This window comes from Doryrhamphus excisus, linkage group LG4, assembly GCF_037039965.1.
Source record: "Doryrhamphus excisus strain RoL-2023G ecotype Guam linkage group LG4, RoL_Dexc_Guam_v1.1, whole genome shotgun sequence".
Lineage (NCBI taxonomy): Eukaryota > Metazoa > Chordata > Actinopteri > Syngnathiformes > Syngnathidae > Doryrhamphus > Doryrhamphus excisus.
This window is the reverse complement of record NC_136360.1, coordinates 15,250,836-15,271,640: the sequence shown is the minus strand read 5'-3', so window position 1 is coordinate 15,271,640 and position 20,805 is coordinate 15,250,836. Positions and strand designations below refer to the sequence as shown.

The 20,805-nt window shown below is 47.9% G+C and overlaps 1 protein-coding gene across 1 annotated transcript in view; it reads left to right on the top strand.

The window, feature by feature from the left end:
- The window catches only part of nr5a2 (nuclear receptor subfamily 5, group A, member 2), a 54,371-nt gene that overhangs the window by 10,209 nt on the left and 23,357 nt on the right, over positions 1-20,805 (top strand). Inside the window, exon 4 of the mRNA XM_058073029.2 lies at positions 589-1,295. Coding sequence (XP_057929012.2) covers positions 589-1,295 — 707 coding nt within the window. The remainder of the gene's footprint in view (positions 1-588; positions 1,296-20,805) is intronic.

Sequence of the window (20,805 nt, the reverse complement as noted above, 5' to 3'; positions counted from 1 at the left end):
CTGGGAGGCAGCGGGGCAGCTTCGCCTTGGTGGCAGTCAGCCAGATCACACGTAGCAGTCCCCCGTGTAACCGTCTCCGTCATTAGAAAAACACGACTGTACACACTTTGCCACGTGAGGGTGGCATGGGGGGAGAATCCGTATGCTCATTTCCAGCCTCCAGTTGTGAAGCTTTTCCATATCATGAATTAGTGAGACGTTATTAAGAAGATATCTTCATGTTCCTGTCAATGTCTTTCATTTGTATGGTTTGTGTCTCTGGTCAATGAGTAACTTGGCTATCTGTTAGACCTGTGCGCTTTCAGAGTCAACAATGTCAAGTATAATTGCTGCAGGAAAACCTTTGCCCTACATAGGAATTACAAATGTTGACTGCCCTTCCGTAACATTGGCCATTTTGAGACTTATTTTGTTTTGACTTGATCCGAGTCCGACCTCAAGACCGAAGTGCAACATTACACTTTAGATCATTCCCAACTTTCCTTAGTGACGTCATTCCATTTCTATACTGCAGCACTCGGAATCTACCCAAGTGTTATGGTGATTACTCACTGGCGTTCCCTCTTCTGTATTATTCTGCCTTTTTAGCCGTGAGAGCGGATCGCATGCGAGGAGGACGCAACAAGTTTGGCCCGATGTACAAACGTGACCGGGCCCTAAAGCAACAGAAGAAGGCGCTGATTCGGGCGAACGGACTGAAAATCGAGGCCATGACTCAGGTGATGCAGGCCGTGCCCACCGACCTCACCATCTCATCAGCCATCCAGAACATCCACTCGGCCGCCTCCAAGGGCCTTCCGCTGAGCCACCACGCCGGCCACCACGCCAGTCACCACCATCACCACCACCATCATGCCACCGCTTTACCCCCCACAGACTACGACCGCAGCCCGTTCGTTACCTCGCCTGTCAGCATGGCAATGCCGCCGCATGCAGGCAGCTTGCAGGGCTATCAAACGGCCTACGGACACTTCCAAGGCACGCGTACCATCAAGTCTGAGTACCCAGACCCGTATACCAGCTCCCCGGAGTCCATCATGGGCTACGCCTACGCCGATGCCTACCAGTCGGGCTCGCCGCCCAGTTTCCCCCACCTGATCGTAGAGCTGCTCAAGTGCGAACCGGACGAGCCGCAGATTCAAGCAAAGATCCTGGCCTACCTGCAGCAGGAGCAGGCCAGCCGAGGCAAGCACGAGAAGCTCAACACCTTCGGACTCATGTGCAAGATGGCTGACCAGACACTCTTCTCCATCGTGGAGTGGGCTCGCAGCAGCATCTTCTTCCGTGAACTCAAGGTGGGTGTGCATGGTCCTGTGAGAGTTAAAAAAAATACTTTTTTATTGGAATCACCTGAACTCAACCTGGACTTACAAGGGTGTCCCGATACAACATTTTCACTGGGGCAGCCTTGAGTCTTGGCTGCTGCTGATATTAAGCTGATATCACAAATAACATATTTGATAACATTAGTCAGCAACAGTCGGTATTTAGAGCCAATATTACTCTTTACGTAGTTTTCATGCTTTGCAAATATTTGGGACTTTGAGGGAGCCAGACTTCAAAATCCTCAAATGCACGGCTGGTCATATTAAACTCCTCTGCTTCTGTGCCACCACGGGAAAGCATGACAAGCTGTAAAGTATTTCCGCACTTGAACAACTAGTACTACCACAACCAACATCTGTTACTTTGTTTGAATGTTTGAGTCTGGAATGGACTAATCGCATTGGAGGGCTTCTATCAGATACTCATTTTCTTTCATTGGATAGCAGTATTAGATCGGGATTTACTTTTCGTAGTTTTGTCAGTCAGTAATTTGCAGTTATTATACTTTGTTTCCATTTTTTGGAATTCCACATCTTGTCAACATTGACAGTTGCCAGACAGTCCTTGAGCAATCCCTCAATCTCTCAGTCCTTTTATCTACTTCTTACATGTCATATCAACACCAATGAAGGAATTCACTGGGGGGTCGGGGGGACTGTCCTAATGACTGATCAACCATTCAGCAGCCAGTAGTCGTACGTTTACCTAGCATGACACATTTTGGCTACGGGCTTTTCCAAGGGGTCACCGTCCGGGGGATTTATCCGCCCATGAGTGATTCTTCTGATCTGACTGGGATGAGCTATCACCGGTTAGCATATTGACTGCAGATGCATCTGTCTGTTGTATTGTTGCCATCAGTACTGCATTTATCAGCACATACTTCACAGCTTGTACTGCATAATAGGAAGCCGCCATCCCTTCAGTGCTTAACATTATTACATGCTACAAACGCTCACCTACTCTCTTGAGGCGTACTAATTGGATTGTTGGGATTTCTGCATGAATTCTGGTCCTATCTGCCAGGGGCCTTGTTCATCAGTACAATGCAGCGCCTCTTAAAAGCCACTTGATAACGCAGAAGCATTTAAGGCTATCAGAGAGCCGCAGAGTAGCTTTGAAAGTACCTTGTGTCTGTGATGATCAGACTTCATCAGCTTGCACCAACACTTGGATTGCAAATAAACGACAGCGGCTCTCCATATTGACCCGAGCCATCTGCAACACGACAACATCTGGCAACATCAGTATACACGTATTTATTAGCGTTTAATGCAAGCAGAGCAGATTTATGAGTCCCTAACAGGTTGACTGACACAAAATCAGAGAGGACGCAAACCTTATGAATAGACTTTTCAAGGGCAAGATTCAACAAAGAGCCCAAAGGAGAAATTCAAGTGCGCACATAAAAGCGGCTTTGCTGTCGCTCTGAGTGAAGGTTCATTTTCAGAGCAACATGGCGTCGCTCGGCTGATGTTCTGTGCTCGACTCCTTTTATTCTTATTGTCTCGAGCTTTTGTCTGACATAGCACATTGCCAAAGGCTCAGATGCATATTGATGGATTGGGGCCAGTTGTAAAATGACCTCCACGTATTACATAGAATTTTATTTCCAGATGAGGAAAATAAGCCGTGCATTACACGTATTGTTGTTGTTATTTCAAAGGACACAATTACCAAGTCCTTGAAAGCACATGTTGACATTTAGCATGCGTCGGGTCGCGGCTATTGACATTTTTGGAGTTTTGCATTTGCATTCAGCTGGGATGCAGGGACTTCACTGACACGCACACACACACACACACACACACACAGGCTAGCTGCCAGGTGTCGCTACAGCTAATCATCGTGTTCTCTTTGCCCATTAAATTTGAATGAACATTTCATACACCCTTCATGTAATTCAATTACCACGAGCACTTGTGTGTGCCGCTCCCTGATTAGCTGCGGAATGTGATGTCATTGTGTTCCTCTAATCACCACATATTACCGCAGCTCAATAGCCACTGAGTCGCGTGTCCATTACAAATAGGGACTGGCCTCAGCTCAGTAGAGGACAATCCTGAGCCGGACACCCAAAAACCCTCCTCTTTCCGAGATAGGTTGAGCATGATCCAGGTGACAGCAGTAATTGCAGGGTAGTGCAACGCCTAATTGTCTGGAGAGCAATCTAAACTCAAGAGGCATTGAAAAAAGTCTTTCAGTGTGGGTGATGCTGAAGTGCAGTTCAGCATTTGGACCCTTCGGACCGTTCAATTCAATGTTAGTTCTATAGCACCAATTCAGAACAGACGTGATCTCTTTCCACATGGAGGAGGTGGAGAACCACGCTCCTCACATGTTTAGGAGAATCCACTGACCCCTGCATGATAGCTGCCAGGGAAAGCCAAGAAGCTCCAACAGTACCCATGAATCCGTGGTTAATCCTTTAACCAGTTCATCAACGACTATTTTGGTATTTCATGAATCATTTTTGATGAAGTCACTCCAGTCTTGGCTTCATCTGGATCAGGATCCTTAGTTAGGTCCTTAGAGCCCAGCGTGCTCAATGGAAGTCTTTTCTTTTCACCTCCTTCTCCACCTTTCTTAATTCTACTGAATGGGTGTGCGGTGTTGTACACTTAGACCGGTGGCTCTCAACTGCTTCTGTCATGCCCCCCCCCAAAGGTTTCCACGCCCCTCTGATTTCAAATACTGTTGAGAAACTGATAACAATTATTGCTTCATCAGTACGGCAATAATAATAAACAATAACTTTGTACATGGTGGCAGTCTGCACTAACACTGAAAGTACTCCTACTCTCTCACGTCCCCCTTGACCCCCAACAGGGGGGCTCGCCCCACTATTTGGGAAGCACCGAGTTAGACCGAGACGTCATCTCAGCTTCCTCAAATTGCTGGATGCGTTGTTGCCATGTTGTTGTTGTAAAGAGAAATAGTCTACGTCCTTTTCACACTACAAGAACGTGTACACTCGTTGTTGTTGTTGCAAAGAGAAACACGTCCTTTTCACACTCCGGGCTACAGTGGTATTCCCTGGAAGGACCTGGGAGCTCATCCTAGCATGGGGAGGGAGGGGGGAGGGGGGGGCAAGGACCACAAAGACAGGAAGCAGGGTAGAATAAAAAGTTTGTCACAGGAGAGGTGTGGAGCTTTAGGGAACTATAAATATACTTTCATGTCTCACTCACACATTACGCCTGGACTATTTTTGGCACGGTAAAAACAAAAGAGTGTCTTTGGTAATGGGGGGTGGGGTGGGGGGGGGTACTGTGTACGCGATGTCTGCCAACACAAGATTTACTTCCCATGAGTTTGCCTGTCACAGGACTCGGGCATATTCAGCCATTAGCGGGACCTTTGGAAGACAACACCCCCCCCGCCCACACTTCTTCTCTTTCTGGGGGGGGCTCATCATCCCAAACGTGGCGAATGGCTGCAATACTCGATGCAAGTCCACCATCAGTCCATGTCTGGCCCAGCTGACAAAGGGGTTCCTTCCAGGTGTTTAGGAGTTGGACTTTGCTGTGGGTGGTGACATCACGGAATGTTTGGGTCACTGAGCGTTCTTGTCTTGGTCGTGTTTGGATTGTGACGCCGTGCAGATTAAACTTGGATATTTATTCTTTATTTATTCTGTCTACAATTAGGCAGAATATCTTTCATATGTATTTGGCTGGAGCCTATCCCAGCTGACTTTGGGCAGGAGGCGGGCCCGGCCCGGACCGGTGGTCAGCCAATCACAGGGCACATATTGACGAACAGGCAACACATCACGCGTGTTGGTGGCATGTGGGAGGAAGCCAGAGTAAAAGAACATGCTAACTGCACGCAGAGATGCCAGACGGAGATCCAGCCCCGATCTTCCACATCTCCTGACTGTGTGGCCCACAAGCTCACCACTCCTGCACCGTGCTGTGCATAATACTAGTCCATTTGAATTATAATAACAATATATATAATTTATTGAAGGCTGATTTCCTTCTAGTATGAAAGGAATGAAAATTTGTTTATTATTATTCATTATGAGTGTTTTCAGCCGCAGTAGTTTGTTGAAGTAGTACTCACTGATGAAGTAAGTGGAAAGGTCCCAGAGGTTTGGGCTTTTTACATAAACAAGCATCATTGGCCCGACTTAGTCAGCGTGACTCACGGTCGCCACACTCTGGCCTCCATTGTTCCAGCAATATGGGATGGCGGCCTGACTCCCCCCACAAACACAATGGGAGGGGGACACGTCTCACCTTCCTCTGTCAATTCCCTTTTCAGCACGCCTCCCTTTCCACAGCCTTTCATAAAGAGGCAGGACGTGCGCTTGTCAACACGCACGCCAGCCAACAGCGAGTTAGCGGAGAGGACGTTCGCGGCAATGATTCCTTTATCGCCGCACATCTGCCTCGTCCTTCCCAGATTCCCAGTGTTTCCTTCTTGGTAACAGTCGTGGCATCTTAATCTTCCCAAAAGCGAATGATGACGTAACTGAGTCGGCGGCACGTGTAAACAGCACGCTACCTTACCCGTACGTTTAGTCATCACGCTGATAGCGGCGGAGGAGGGACGGAAAGGCCTGGAATATTTCCCAGTGTGGCTTCACTGTTTGTTTTAGTCATTTAGGGACAGACACATCTTTTTCACTCGCTTTCTAGTCTCTGCATGAAGCAGGAATGGCAAAAGCAGAGCAGAGGCGCATGAAGTTGAGGAGGAACTATTAGAAGTCTGCTTCCCTGGGAACGCTCCCAGCCGAGAGCAGGCGGCCATATTGGATAAACAGATGGCTGCGGAGAGGAGAGAAGAGCGCAGAAGAAAAGAGGAGAAACAAAGAGGGGAGATGAGAGGGCACGCAAATAGATAAGGAGTCTGGCGGGAGCGCGGCGACAGTGAGGAAGGAAGAGGTAAACTTACTCAGACAGATTGGATGGGGGGCGATGGGGGGGGGATATATTCCAGCTAAATATCTCCTTCAAGGTCACGAGGAACCGGAGGCCATCCCCTCGTCAGCCAGGCTCAGGCCGCTCGGCTGCGGGCTGGAGCCTATCCCAGCCGAATTTAGGGCGGGAGGCAGGGTTCAGCCCGGGCTGGTGGCCAGCCAATCACGGGCATAGAAATCAGCAACTTGACTTGGCAAAACAGGAAGTCATGCCAGATGACGTTTTAGACTTCTGGACATTGAAAATAATAATCATACCAAAAATAGGAAATATGTATTCCTTCTCTCCTCTTTCCTATGTCTTTCTACTTAGATCGGCAATGTTCATATGCTCATATCTGATAGGCTGAGCAGCATCAGGTGGGCTGGCCACTTAGGGATCAGCCAGGATAAGCAGCCCATGAAAACTTCACATCCTAAATCTAAGACGGCGTCAGGATTCAGACTTGGACCAGGGCCCACCTGAGGATTTGGGGACAACCTAGGGTCATGTGTCACCTGAAACTTTGAAAAAATCAAAAACCAAGCAGCTCAGTTAGTAGTACTAACATCGCAGTACTAACAGTACTAACAGTTAGTCATAGTAGACAATATGGCGGCCACTCTGCAGGACGGCCAGAACACCCTGCCACATGTTCCCCAGCCAATGTTCATCTGCTGACTCAGCAAAGCGTGGAGACCCCATCTACCACACAGCCGCAATGTCAGTCTTGTCACATAGGTGTCACCCCCCCCCCCCCCGCCCCCCCCCCCCCCACACCATCCCAGACACCCGAACCCTGACGAAGTGTGCATGACGGGCCTGGCGGACGCGTACATTGGGCAGAGATTTGTAACGGCGGCCCTGCGTCGCTGCATTTGAATGATGATTGTGCAGCACTTCCCGATCCGCCACAGCAGCGGAAGAAAGATGGAGAGGCGAGAGGGACAGACCCTCCAAGAGACGGGAGAGAACCGGGAAGATGACGGACGCGGAGAATGGGATGGGATGAGAGGAGGAGGAGAGAAGGACCGATGAGAGTAAAGAGGGAAATGAGGAAGAGAATGGGGGGGGCGAGGGTGGCGGAGGAGAGGGGGCCCCAGTGAAGGACAGCGGGGGGTGAAAAGAGGAGCGGTAGGTGGGGGTGTGAAAGGGGGGAACAGGTGGAAGGTTAATGGGCCTGGAGCGACTCCACCAGACGCTCACGGGCTTGATGTATGGCGGCGGGGACGGCACGGGGCGTAGGCTTTCAAAGATATATTATTTCATTTGAGCAGCCCCCCCTCACCCCCACCTCCAGCAGCACCCCCCCCCCCCCCCCGCATCCTAGCGTTTGTCCGGTGATAGATGATGGCCCCCACCACCACACTACATGAACACTTGTACGCCGCACCCCTGCACACACACCAAGAAGTGCGTTGTCTAAATCGCCACTAAATTCCACATTTTTCATCCCTGACCCCCCCCTCCCCCATCCCCCCGTCCCCCGCTCCCCTGCCCCGCTGTCAGCCTGCATGCATGGGCTGCGGCTCCCCGCGTGCTGCTATTTTAGCGGTAACAATATCTGTTTGATCAGTGGCACTGGGCAGGAGCAGGAGTTGGAGGCGGGGGAGGTTCTTAAATGATGGACCAGGCAGGACCATCAGGCTTTCATAAATACTGTAAAACAAGCTTTATTGTTCACCACTTGACGGGATCAGACGATTTGGACAAAGCACACGTAACATGTGGCTACAGGTAGATCCTGAAGGCATCCGTGCTTTTCGTGCAACAGAAGATGGCAGATGCAGACATGCTGTAGACACGCTGTAGACATGCTGCAGTCATGCTGTAGACATACTGTAGACATGCTGTAGACATGATGTAGACATGCTGTAGACATGCTGCAGACATGTAGACATGTTGCAGACATGTTGCAGACATGCTGCAGACATGTTGTCCCTCAAGTCCTCTGGCTTCCGTGCCCACGAAGCTTTAGATGTTCTAAGTGCGGACAACTCTAAAAGTCAACTTCCTCCTGGACTCCCCTGACGGCTGTAGACACGGCCTTCCCAAATAGCGGAACGGTCCCGCTGCGCCAAGCGCCGGGGCCGGCAGGGGCCCGGAAGGAAGAGCGGGGAACTTGTTAAAAGGGAAAGATTTAAGCCGGACCGTCCCGCAGGAGACCACAGGAGGTTAACGTGAGCGGGTCTGCTCATGTACTTGTTGCTTTGATGAGGACTGGAAGTATGTCATTAAAAGTATACAGAGTTCCGCTAAATGACTCCACTTCCTCCTCTGACCGTTATCTTGGAGATGCTGATTGTTTTTACGTGTGACTCACACCATTCTTATTCCGAGCAGGTGCAAAGTAAACATGCAATCATAATCATAATCATAATCATAACCGAAGGCGGAGTGGTGTTGCTCTTGCCGACGCTGAATCACGTCTTCGGTCACCTCATTTATCTTTCCTTCACCCATTCTATGTTCCCGTATGCATTGGGAATGCTTTCCTATATGGAAAAGTATAAAACGCTGGTTTGTATATGGAATGCTTTGCTGCATGTAAACGTATAAAACGGTGCTTTGCATATGGAATAGTTTCCTGCATGTAAAAGTATAAAACGGTGCTTTGGCTTCCTGGACGTTCAGCATTCAGTTACAGTACGTTTTGGTTAGAGTTGGACCTTCTGGAGCGGATTCTTGACGCTAACCAAGGTTCCGCTTTCATTCTTGTGTCACACAGCATCATGGTGTGTTCAGGGACCGATCTGAGTGAAGCATAGAGATGGAGGGCATCATCACGACCACATATTAATTAAATGTTGAAGAATTTGTCTTGTCACGAAAATGTGAGAGTCCTCTGTGGCATAAAGACCATAATGGGCACAAAGGTCAAAGGTCAACTAAGCCCATCAGTAAAAGTGCAAATGGCAGTATTTGGGATTGTAAAAGTGTTGTATCACCTCAATCTGGAGGGACACCTTTTTAGAGTTCCATCCTTCTCCGCCTTTCTCCACTTCGCCACATTCCCGAGCCCGGCTAATGAGGCAACAAAAGAAAAGGTAAAAACGCCTCCATCTGCCGTACTTTGTCATTTTGCAGCAAGTTAACGCAGCCTTAGTCACATTTGGGAGCACTTTGGGTTTGGTGCGGCAGAAAGCGGGTCGCGTTTAAGTCTTGTTTGGGGACGATCAGGGTAAAAGCCTTTTTTATTGGCAGGTCATCCCGCTTGTTAATGTGCTGACGTGGGTGAAGAGACGCTTCCAGTCCGTACACTTGCTGTCAACTTGGCAGTCAAATCAGCGGGTGGAGGGGGGGGGGGGGGGGGGGGGGCGCTTGAAAGACGGGAGAGGCAGCAAAAATAGAGCGGAAGAAAATGGCTAAACAAAGTGGATGCGAGGGGGATGATTTAGTCGCTCGGGCCTCTAACAAATGAACTCAACGGCATGTAAACACGCGTTCCATCAAAATCCCAGCAACTTTATCCGCTGGGCTTCCCTTGGCCGCACTCGGAGCTGGGAGCCATCTTAAGTACACGTTCATCTTCCTGAGTGCCGCCACGCCAAGCATCAGTTGGCATCAAGGACCTAGCGTCTCCAACGAGACTTCGATGTGAACAGAAATGAAATGAGTAGAAGATAAAGTTAGCATCGCTTTCTTTTTGCTCGCTAAGCTGCTCTATCGTGTCTAACAAAACAAAGACTGAAGAGCTTCTCTGGGGGGTCTTTGGTCTGAAAATGTGTTGGGCTTGAAAGGTTTTGTTGCGTGCAGGCGGGCTGCGTGGGGCATGGCGTGGGCCATGGCGTGGCGTGGCGTGGGGCGTGGCAGCACGTACTGAAGACCACTACAAAATGAAGCGGCAGCGCAGGCGTTTGGCCTGGAAATAGCCCGCAGCTCTAAGGTTTCCTGGAGGTCAGAGGGGCCGAGGTGTGGCTGCTGTAGCCTTATGTTGACCCTTGACCTCTAAACTAAACACACCGTGCACAAGTATGCCAACCTGTCAGCTGATCTGTCTTTCTCTTTTACACCTTCTTGCATCTCATGTGTCTTGTGGAAAACAATTAAAGGTTGTTGCCTTCCTGATTTACAGTCACTGTGGGAGTGTAAATGAGCTCGCCAATAACGACCTCGGTTGGCGTCATCCATGCTTTCCAGAAGGTCAATCCAAAACTTCTGCTGACCAAAGGAAGTTGTCCCATAAGAAAAAATGCAGATCCAAGTTTTTACGTGCAGAAAACCATTTGAATGCATCTAAATGGCAGACGAAGGTAGAAAAGAACATTTGGACTTCAACAAAGTCGGCCATTGAAGGATCTACACGCCATCATATTTGTCTTAGGGTGAGGGGCCTTCTTTATGCAAGTGTGGTGGCATAACTGTGTCAACAAGCAAAGAACTACGCAGTCAACTGCTGGTGACGCCATAGACAGGCCGCTGAACTGTAGGGCAAGGTTTCCCTGCCAACACAATTCGGGGATGTGTTGGGAAGAAAAATACACACACTGTTGGGCTCACATGCACGTACTAACCCGACGAGACACGTTTTGTACGCCACAGGAGAATGTACGCAACCCCAAACGACATATTTGCTTACATTTGACAAACAAAGATACAGTCAAACCTCGGTTTTCATACACCCCCTGGTTTTGGACAGTTTTGGAAACTTTACAAAGTTTTACCTCAATTTTTGTAGTCTAGGTTTTGCTACAGTTTTGCACCTAACAAAATAGTCTGTTTCCGTTTGCCTTGTACTTTGTTGTTCCACTAACTCAAGCGGACAAACAAAGCTTGCATTGCTGACTCACAGTTGGTGCTTTTTGCTACACCACACGCCATGGGGCCAAGAAAGACTGCTGGTGCTTTTTGCTACATCACATGCCATGGGGCCAAGAAACACTGTTGGTGCTATTTGTTACATCACATGCCATGGGGCCAAGAAACACTGCTGGTGCTATTTGCTACATCACATGCCATGGGGCCAAGAAACACTGCTGAAGTCAATCTGTTCCATGTTTGTAAAGCTACCACGATTCCCTAGGAAAGGTATGTTTTATTAATATTGACAGGCTTAATTCATTTGACCCCATAAGAGAAATTGCCTCAGTTTTCATCCCATTTGGTTTTTGCTCAAAGGTGCGGAATGAAAGACTAACAAAAGCGAGGTGCCCCTGTACGGGTGTAAAGTGGGCAAGAGATGGCTCATGTGCCAAGGAGTTGTACTGCCTGGCATCCTATGGTCGTTCAACCTTGCTCTAAAATCGGGGTCTCCAACCCAACTTGCCTGCCAGAGTCTGGATGGGCTGGACCACGGCAAGTATTCTACAGGGGTTTCAGGTATTTCATAACTGTACCAAATATGAAAATATGATTGTTATATATATTAGTATACTGTACATACGTGTAGTAGTATGCCGTCCATAGTAATATACTGTACATGAATATAAAAGTAGTGGAGTGGCGGCATGAGGCCAGGCTGGATCGTTAGCTGGCGTACGGCTCCAGGCATTGATTTATCTCGTTGTTCCTCGCCATGTACTCTGACACTGAAACGCAACGCTTCAATGGGCTTTTCGCCTCAGTAAAAAAAACACAAGAATTGCACCTCGCGTCTTATGTTCCAATGTTGCATGGCCGCAATTATGCGGCTGTAATCCGGCCTGCCAAGAGGTTGTGCCTGTCTCTGCTCCTTTCGTCACCGAGCTGTCAACAGTTGTCCCCCGATGTCTATTTTGGACGCCTATTTGGGGCCGGTCTATTCTTGACAGGGAGCGGGGAAACTTGGGGCTGTGCGTGTGCGCGTGCGGGGCGTTCCGAGGGACAATACATAGAAGATGGCGGTGAGGAGAGTTTACACACGACGCGCAACGAGCGAGCGGCTCACTGCATGTCCGCACACAAGTTCCACAGGAGTAACATTAGATGCGATGCTTGTGTTGTGACGACAGCCCAGAAATTTCAAAAGGGGCCCGACGCCAAACTACGAGCGGCGGAGGAACGGGCTTGAGCGCCGCTAGCAAAGTAGGACAAAGACACCTGTTCGCTGGCCCGACTTTTAGCATTCCTTCCTCTGCTGCTTTCCATTTCCTTCTCTCTCTCCGCACTTATTTAGCGCTGCACCAGGACATTTTACGAGTCTCACATCATTGACTCCTCCTGTCAATCGTTCTCCGCTTTTCACCCAAAAACGCCATAACGGCAACCTTGGCAGCCCGAGTGGATAAATGATTCCATGCGTAAGGAATAAAAGCGCTGCACGACCAAAGGACTTTACAGCGCCACGTTCTTTTCTGATTGTCTCAGAGGAAATAAAAACACTTTTCTGCAAGGTGGAACAATAATGAGCAATAAATCCGACGTGCTGAAAGGGGAATTTCTGCACAAGGTGTTGACATCACCGTTCAAGCTCCAGGAATGAAGCGGGGAAGCTGAAGCGGGGAAGGCAGGAAGCTGCTGTCTCAACTTCCCTTTGCTTCTCCCGCTGCGGCGCCATGTCAGCATCTGTCACGAGACACAAGGCGGGGCACCTCTGGGGACGCGTGGCGCTCCATCTGCTTTGCTGCCACGTGCTTCCGAGGCCTTGTCTTCCTTGTTGTTTACATGGCAAAGCGGGAACACCGGAAATGCTTGATTAGCTCATTCACTGTTTTAATTTGCCCATTGAGGGGGGGGGGGGCTGTGATCCCTGGGGGGCGTGCCAGCTGTCCTCTCCTTCTTCCAACATCATCCAAAAACGGATCACCACTTTTTCCCATTTCCCACAATTCCCATTTCACCACTGTCAGGGTTTTTCCCAAATATATTCATTCATACGTTATTAGGAATTATTATTAGTCCAAACATGTTAGGGTTGCTTTTCCTAAATTAAGCATTTTCACACTAATCACTGTCAGCTACGTTACTGCGTTTGGTGATACACAAGCACCAGACTTGTACTGCAGCTTTGAATGATCTCACAACAAGCACAGTAAGCCCTAGCAACCTGCACCGCATTGCAACAAGCTGAAACTCAACTCTGAACCCCTGACATCACTTCCTGTCCGCCACTCTCTCTTCACCCCGAGGGAACACATTTATTGCAACACACACCAGGACAAATGAGTCTTATGTATGTCTTAAATGGCTTATTTACTCTTCTTATGTCCACTACATTGGCTAATGGGAGTGTATAGATAACTATAGGGGTGTTAGTTTACGTTCGGGGGCTCTAATAATGTTCAAAAGCACATTTAGAAGGTTTTCTATCTTCTATGAAAATATTCTATTATAAATATGGAATTAAGAAGTTCACTTACGGTCGGAACTGGAACCAACTACCCGTGATGAAGGAGGGACTACTGGAATGCGAATGGGAAAGCATCCGGAAGTGCATGAAGGATGTGCATGTGATGGGTTGTTAAGATGTCTTGACTGAATAATACAAACGAGGGGGGGGGCAGCCTCTTTGTTGTCTCCTCCTATTCCAGACAAGCATTATGGGCTCGGTGAAAGTCAAACACGTTTACATACATACACGCACATAAATCCTCCTCCCACCCTTGCCGGAGCCATGGAGGGATAATAAAGGCAATGCAGCCCCCCCGCTCTTTTAACTAACCCCGGCGCTGTAATCTGCCCCGTGCCATATTCAGCCCCCCCCCACCTTTCACACAATCAAGTGCAGCACTCATTCATGTAATGATGGCGCTGCATGGGAGGCCGATGGCTGAGGCTTAAGCGGAAGATGTACGTGGGCTTGGGGGGTTGGCGAGTCACGGATCAATAGGATTTCTATGATCAGTACAGTCCACTACACAGCTCATTTTACCTTGAATGGGGGGGGGGTGCACATGAGAGTGCAAAGGCGTGCACCCCCACTCCCACGTGTGTATACGCTACGGATGTTCCTGTCATGCACGTCTCCAGGTTGCGTCATGTCTCCATCGAGTGCGTGTTAGAGTGGAGGAAGAGACATGGGGGGGGTACTTTCGGGAGCTCCAGATCCCCGGGCTGCGTGTGTATTAGCGGCCTAATGTTCATGTGAATAATTGATTAGGGCTTCTCTGTGTTTTTCATAATTAGTTGATAGCTTCTTAGCTTTAAGCCTTAAGATTGAAGTGGGTGGGGTTGTGAACGTGCGTGGTGGGGGGTGGATCGTCTTCTGAAGGTATCCTGAAAACAATAGTGTGTTCAAAAAAAACCTTCTTAAAGCCATACACTCATGCGTGAACCTTCTGACGACCAGGCATGCCTCGTTTCTCAAGCTCTCCTTTCACGTCTTTATCCATCATTCCAATCATATATCCAAATATTTGATCACCAAACGTTGTGCTTTGGATGTATGCGGTAAACAAACCATCAAATATCATTGAATGTAAAATTCATGACCCGTCGCTCATAGGTACCTTATTGATTTTTTCCATGCTTATGCATGAGGTGGAGACCAGACTCGCCTCGGTCTCCAACTCTCGTGCTGACTGCAGACGCTGCACGGAGAGGATTGTTGACATCAGCAGTGGCCTTGACCAAACGCACCGACACCCTGCCCAAAGTGGGATTTTCTTTTTCCCGTCTCGTCAATATCACACCTTTCTCCTGCAGCGTCGCTACTGCTTCCCTGCATTTCTCACACGCTTTATGCTTGACTAGCGCATGTATTGCAACTTCCTGCCATATTTGCAGACGTGCAAATATGCACATGCATTTCCTTTGTCTCCTTGGCCCATACTGGCCCACACTGGACCATACTGGCCCATACAGATGAGGTGAAGTGAATGTGCTCAATCAAAAGCAACACGCTCTTGGGGTCAAATGTCAGCCCGCAGAGTCAGTTGGTGCAGTCACCGTGGGAAACGCTCTCAGGTATTATCAATCAGACGTGGAGGAGCACACGCCCTTTGCCGTGTGCCCAGACAAACGGGCCATTCAGTATTCATTGACGCTAATGAAAGGTGTGATTGAACACCCCGCCACAGATAGATACTGGAGATACTGGAGATACTGGAGCAGCCTACCTTCTACCTTCAGGTGTTTCACTGCTAAGCTTCTATATGAGCACTCGTTTAGAAATGGCCCTAACAAAGGTGATTTACTCTAACAATGACAAGTGTCCTGGCTGGTCCACCACTACTATGCAGCACTACTCCAAGTGATATGGTATGGTGTGGTATGGTACAGTATGTGCTATGGTATGGTATGTTATGGTACGCTTTTGCTTTCATCTGCCATTCCCAACTCTTGGGCCACATACACAAACACAAATGACATTTGAAATGTTTGAAATGGAGAAGAGGACAAGAGGAGAAGAGGAGAAAAGAAGAAGAGGAGAGGAGAAGAGGAGGAGCTCTTGTTTGCTCCACTGTAGTCAACGTCAGCCTGGATCCTTCAGCAGTCAGACCATCAAACGGAACTAAAAGAAGAGCAAAAGAGGAGATTCTTGTGACTTCCCGGCGTCCTGTCCTTCCTACGATCATTCCTCTGGTCTGAACGCTGCTTCAACCCCCCCCATTCCCAACATTGCCAGCCGCTTACTTTCCCAGCATCCTTATCACACTAGCAGTTGTTGGATCGAAACCCAAATGGACTGTATGCCATGGTAAACAGGGGACGTTTGGGGGAACAGAGGGGGAGGGGGGGCAAGCTAATCATTTCTATCCTCTGCCATGTCAGCAGCAATCCTGTGTGGGTTTGTCACAAGTGTATTTTCTCTCCCGATAGAGATACCGTGGACTTCCCACACACAACACCTCATCCACCCTAAGCCACCAACAACTAATACGTGAAAAGACGTAGATGTTTACTTGTCTGGGCTCCATCGTCAGGCAGTCCTTCTTCTGCACCGTCACTCAGATTCCATCTGGAATCTGGAATGCATGTACACAAATCACTCTTATTGCTAATGGTGATCTGAAATTCCCAACGGGACGTGTTTATGTGGAGTGACTTGATTTCCGCGTGTATTTGCATCACATGGACCGATACAATAAACTGAACGTATCCCTTACAGTTGCTAGTGTGGCTTACTCCGACATCGGCTAAATGCAGCCCTTAATTGGCAGTCATTGTTCCGAACCTACATAATAAGAGTATGAACTTGTAAATCAGCAGTTAGATATAATGAAAGCAGCTTTTGTTTGCCAATAATTGTCTTCAATACGTGCCCTGTGGAGGCTTCCTTCATTAACTGGCCAAACTGGAAGCCAGCAAGCAGGCAAGACATAATTAAGCGTTTGCAAACGCTGGCAGAACAACAGGCGGCGCTCCCAGGTGAATACCCGGCCTTTTGGCTCAAGGCGACCAGATGCTGCAATAGGACGGCACCAAAGGATGCGCAGCGCAGTGCAGCACACACAGCAGCATTGAAGTGCGCTTCAAACCTCACCTGTAGTATTCAAGACGCCATTGATTCCTGTCCAGGAGCGGGGGCAGCGCCGTGATTGTTTGTACGAGTTTGAGGTGGATTAGCTCGGGATCTCCGCATGCAGCCCCCCACCCCCTTGTGTGCCAAGCCAAAAAAAGCAAATAGCATGAATTTATCCATTCATTAAGCTCCACAGAAGGAGATTCCATTAATCTGTTCATTAGTCCACATCAAAAATGGACGTACTTATTAAAATCAGATCCAGCTGCGTGGACTCGTTAAGGCTGGCTGCGCTGCACGGCGCTTAACAATGCTCGTGGCACGATACCAAGACCAGGCCACGGCAAAGGGGGGAAGCTTCTACCTCGCTGGCCTGTTTCGACTTAGCACCCCTTGATAATTGGCAGGGGGCTATGAATAAACATGACGTTGGTCGGGACTGTTGAATGCGCAGATTCTAATGAGTTTACGTTTGCCCGGTAATGTCTGCTCCCGATCGCTTTTTGATTCCCTCAACCCCCCCCCCCCCCCCACGTCTTTTCTCATTCTTTCATTCTCAGTCTGGCATTTTTATACCCCTCTGACTTGCTCTCCTTTCCTTCTCTAGCGCTGCAAAACCCCATTAATCCTAGCCAGTGGTTTGAACCAAACCTATGGGCTAAGTGATTGATCCCGGCATTGATCTCGTTCACTTGAATGATCATCAAGGTGTTAAATTGGTTTCTTGGAGGATATGTATTTTTCATTGCCGGTGTATGGAAATCTGAATCTCCGCTTGGATTAGCTAGCCCTCTTCTTCGGTGATGATGTTGTTACATTCAATTTGGGAAACCGTCTGCCGGGCTGTGCCAAGGTCATCTTTGCTTCCGGTCGGGGGACAAAGTTAGTTCTTTCCGGGTTTAACGATCATTTAGTGACTTCAAACCACATTTTTGTTGATTAAAATTCTTGTACATTGGACACCTGTGTTGTATCTTCCACACAAAGAATATTGGGCCAAGGACCGACCCTGGAGGTACTCCAAAATGAATATATCAGATTTGATATTATCTGAATAAAACACAAACTGTTTTCTCTTTTCTAAATAACCTGAAACCCAAACAAGGGCAACTCTGAACTCTGAAATTGCATTTTGTAAGAAGCATGGGCAACAAAAATACAAAAAAAAACAAAAAAACAGTCTCATCATTTCTTCACTTAATGCCAAAGTGGTGGTTGCTCCGAAAGCCATACTGACCATTGCTTCAAATGTTGCATCTGGCTAAGAAAATATGGAACCTGATGACAAACAATGTTTGGAAACTTGTGGAAGCAAGGATGACTTGGCTATTACTTGATTGCTTACAATTACTTTGGCTACTTTCCTGTAGCCAAATGATGGATTACAAATGTATATGTAAATGTAAATTCTTCAAAAAACACTTCAATGATCCTCTCTCGCTACATCCTGTCCATATCTGCTGTATTCAGCCGCTGGATGCTGTACTTTTTACAATATTTAGTATTTCTTCTTTTCCCCCCTGACCCACGTTATCCATTCTTGCCTTCTTATTTGCGCTGCCTTTTTTACAAACAAGTCATTCAACTCATTTGCATTTTCAGTTTTATCAAGAATGTCACAATCATGTTCTACAAAATCATTAGGAAGGACTGATTCTATTGTAGCATTTGTATGTATTATTCCCCAAGTAGCCGTTTCTATTCCTTTTGGGGTCTTATTATTATCCATTTGAATTTACTGTTTGTCTTCTTATACCCGTCCTCTGCTTCTTTCGGCCTCCATTTTAAAAAACGTCTCTAAAGATTCGGGCATTCTGTAATTAGGAGTTAGGCTTTATTTGGACCTCTTACTCTTTTTGTATTCCATTGATCATTTGTATAAACTGTAAAAAACGGTAAATGATCACTTTTCAATAGTAGTCGCACGTTTCATTGCCATTCTTGTTGGCTTACATATGATTGGCAACAGATTGACGCTACGTGAAGTTGATGAAATCAATTTCCAGATGATAAGAACATCTCCAGCTTCATTTCACAGCACAGCAGTTCCCTTGAAGGTGTTAAGGTAATGTCATGTGAGCTAATGTCTCGCCAATGTTTCATTACCGCCACCTAGTGACACAATTCTACTTATCACTTGTATTTCCATATGTCCCAACTGACAGTTGTCATGGATTCGAGGGACGACTATGATCATTCTTCTATGGTAGAGTAAGAACTGTTGATGAATGGACGGGGTTGGTTTGGATTATAAAATCGTACTATCAGGGAAAATCATCAGAAATGATCCAAAGATTTTCTTGTTTGTAAATCAAGATCAATCTTTCTAGCGTGATTGCGTCTTCATGGATGACGGTGCAGTAGGAGAGCAGGAATGGTGATAGCAACACGGTGACTGCAACTGTTCTCTTTACGGCTACACAAGGCCGGTACACCGTGTGCTATCTAAATTTCCTCCATCTTGAGATAAGCGTTCAACAACTAAATAAGTCATCTAGGTTTTATGGCAGGGTTAAACAAAGTGCGATTTGAACTTTGTGGTGTTATATTCGACTCAAATGGAAGTAATCAGTACTTGGCAATCAGCCAGTCGTTCACTGACTGACTTGGCCGCATCTTCTGCCCAGGGATAGTATAGAAAGCGTCTGACTGGATGTCAGCGAGTTCATATTATCTGTGGGCGCAGGCAGCGGACCTTGTGGGATCAGGCGCCATGAATGTCGCTCATTGGACGGAGCAAAAGGAAGCGCTTGTCAAGGAAACACTTTGTGTCACTGGTACTTGAAAGGTCATCCAACTGAACGCCGATCCCGGGACCGCCTTCATGCCTGGCTGGCTGTCACCGGTCTCCCTTTTTGCAGACGGGTGTCCCCTGGCCTCGCCGTAACCCCCTTTGATGACCCGGCCTTTTCTTGTCAGAGATGCGCTTTCAGGCAGGCAGAGTCAGGACAACCCTTTGATGAGGACCCCGCCACTTGGTAACAGCGTGACATGCGTGTTGGGGGTTGGCTTTTGAAGAGCTTGGGCCTTACATGTCCTCGTCCCTTTACACTAGCTTCCAGGGTCTTTGGGTCTTTGGATTTGGGGGGTGTCGGAGGGTGGCTCAAAGAAACTCCTCCTTTGAAGGCCTTCTGACGGTTTTAATGAAGGCATTTGAATTTTGCTTTAGCTCGAGTTGCCTCCACCATAAAACTGGTGTAAAGAAAGTAGAGGAGACGAGTCAAGAATACTGATGGAAAGGTCGCAGGAACTTGACAACCGACAGGTGACGGATAGGCCTTCATTTTTTTGCATTTCATCCAGAATGATTCAAATTTGGTATTCTTCTTCATTTTCCACTCATTCATCTCTGGTCCATCCACATTGGAGCCTATGCCAGCCCAGTTGGGAGACTGGCTGACACTAGGATGAGCAATATGTCTGCCGCTAATCTTCAATTAGCAATACACACTTTTGTACCAGAGAACCAGAACAAGCACGAGGAGACCACAGCAGTGCCAAGTGTGTGTTCTCAGTATTATTTCATCCATGAAAGCCACACAAGTCTTCAAAGTTGGCCAAAGGTTACCAGCACAACCAGAACCCCAGAACAGGTGGAGAATGTGTCTCGGAAGCACGTACAATCTGGCTCTACCACGTTGTTGTGTCTTACTGAAAGGTAAACATCCGATGTTGACCACCAATCACCAGCCATAACAACCCTGATCAACAGGAGACTTTGGAGCTGGCAAGCCTGCAGTGATGGCTTTTTCAGTGCCGTAAAGCGTTGGCAGCGACATGACAATTCCGAGCAAAGTCGGCAAAGAGTTGAACAAATAGATCTGTGAGCATGTTCCTCGCCGCATACGTACGAGAAGACATTCCTTCCCATGGTGCCCAAGCTCACACCTGCTCATGTAGCCGGCCTTAACATCGATCCACATTCCTCTTCCTACACACTGTTGATACTGGTGGCCAACATCATGTTCTCACACAGGAAAAGACACACTGACGCACCGAAGCACCACAGCGTACATTCTTTGGAACGACACAACACAGAGCACAATGTTTGTTGATGTTTTCCTCATTCCATCCACCCCAAAGTGGTCTTTTTGTTTGAGTCTCCCATGTGGACTAATGATTAACATGGCCAGGCATGGGAAGAGGCGGTCTGTCACAATGGAGGAGGTTGTTTTGGTGCACCGTTTGACCCGCTTCCAAAGCTCACCTGGCAGGTCCATGGGAGCCAGCGGCTGCAATTCAGCAGGCGTA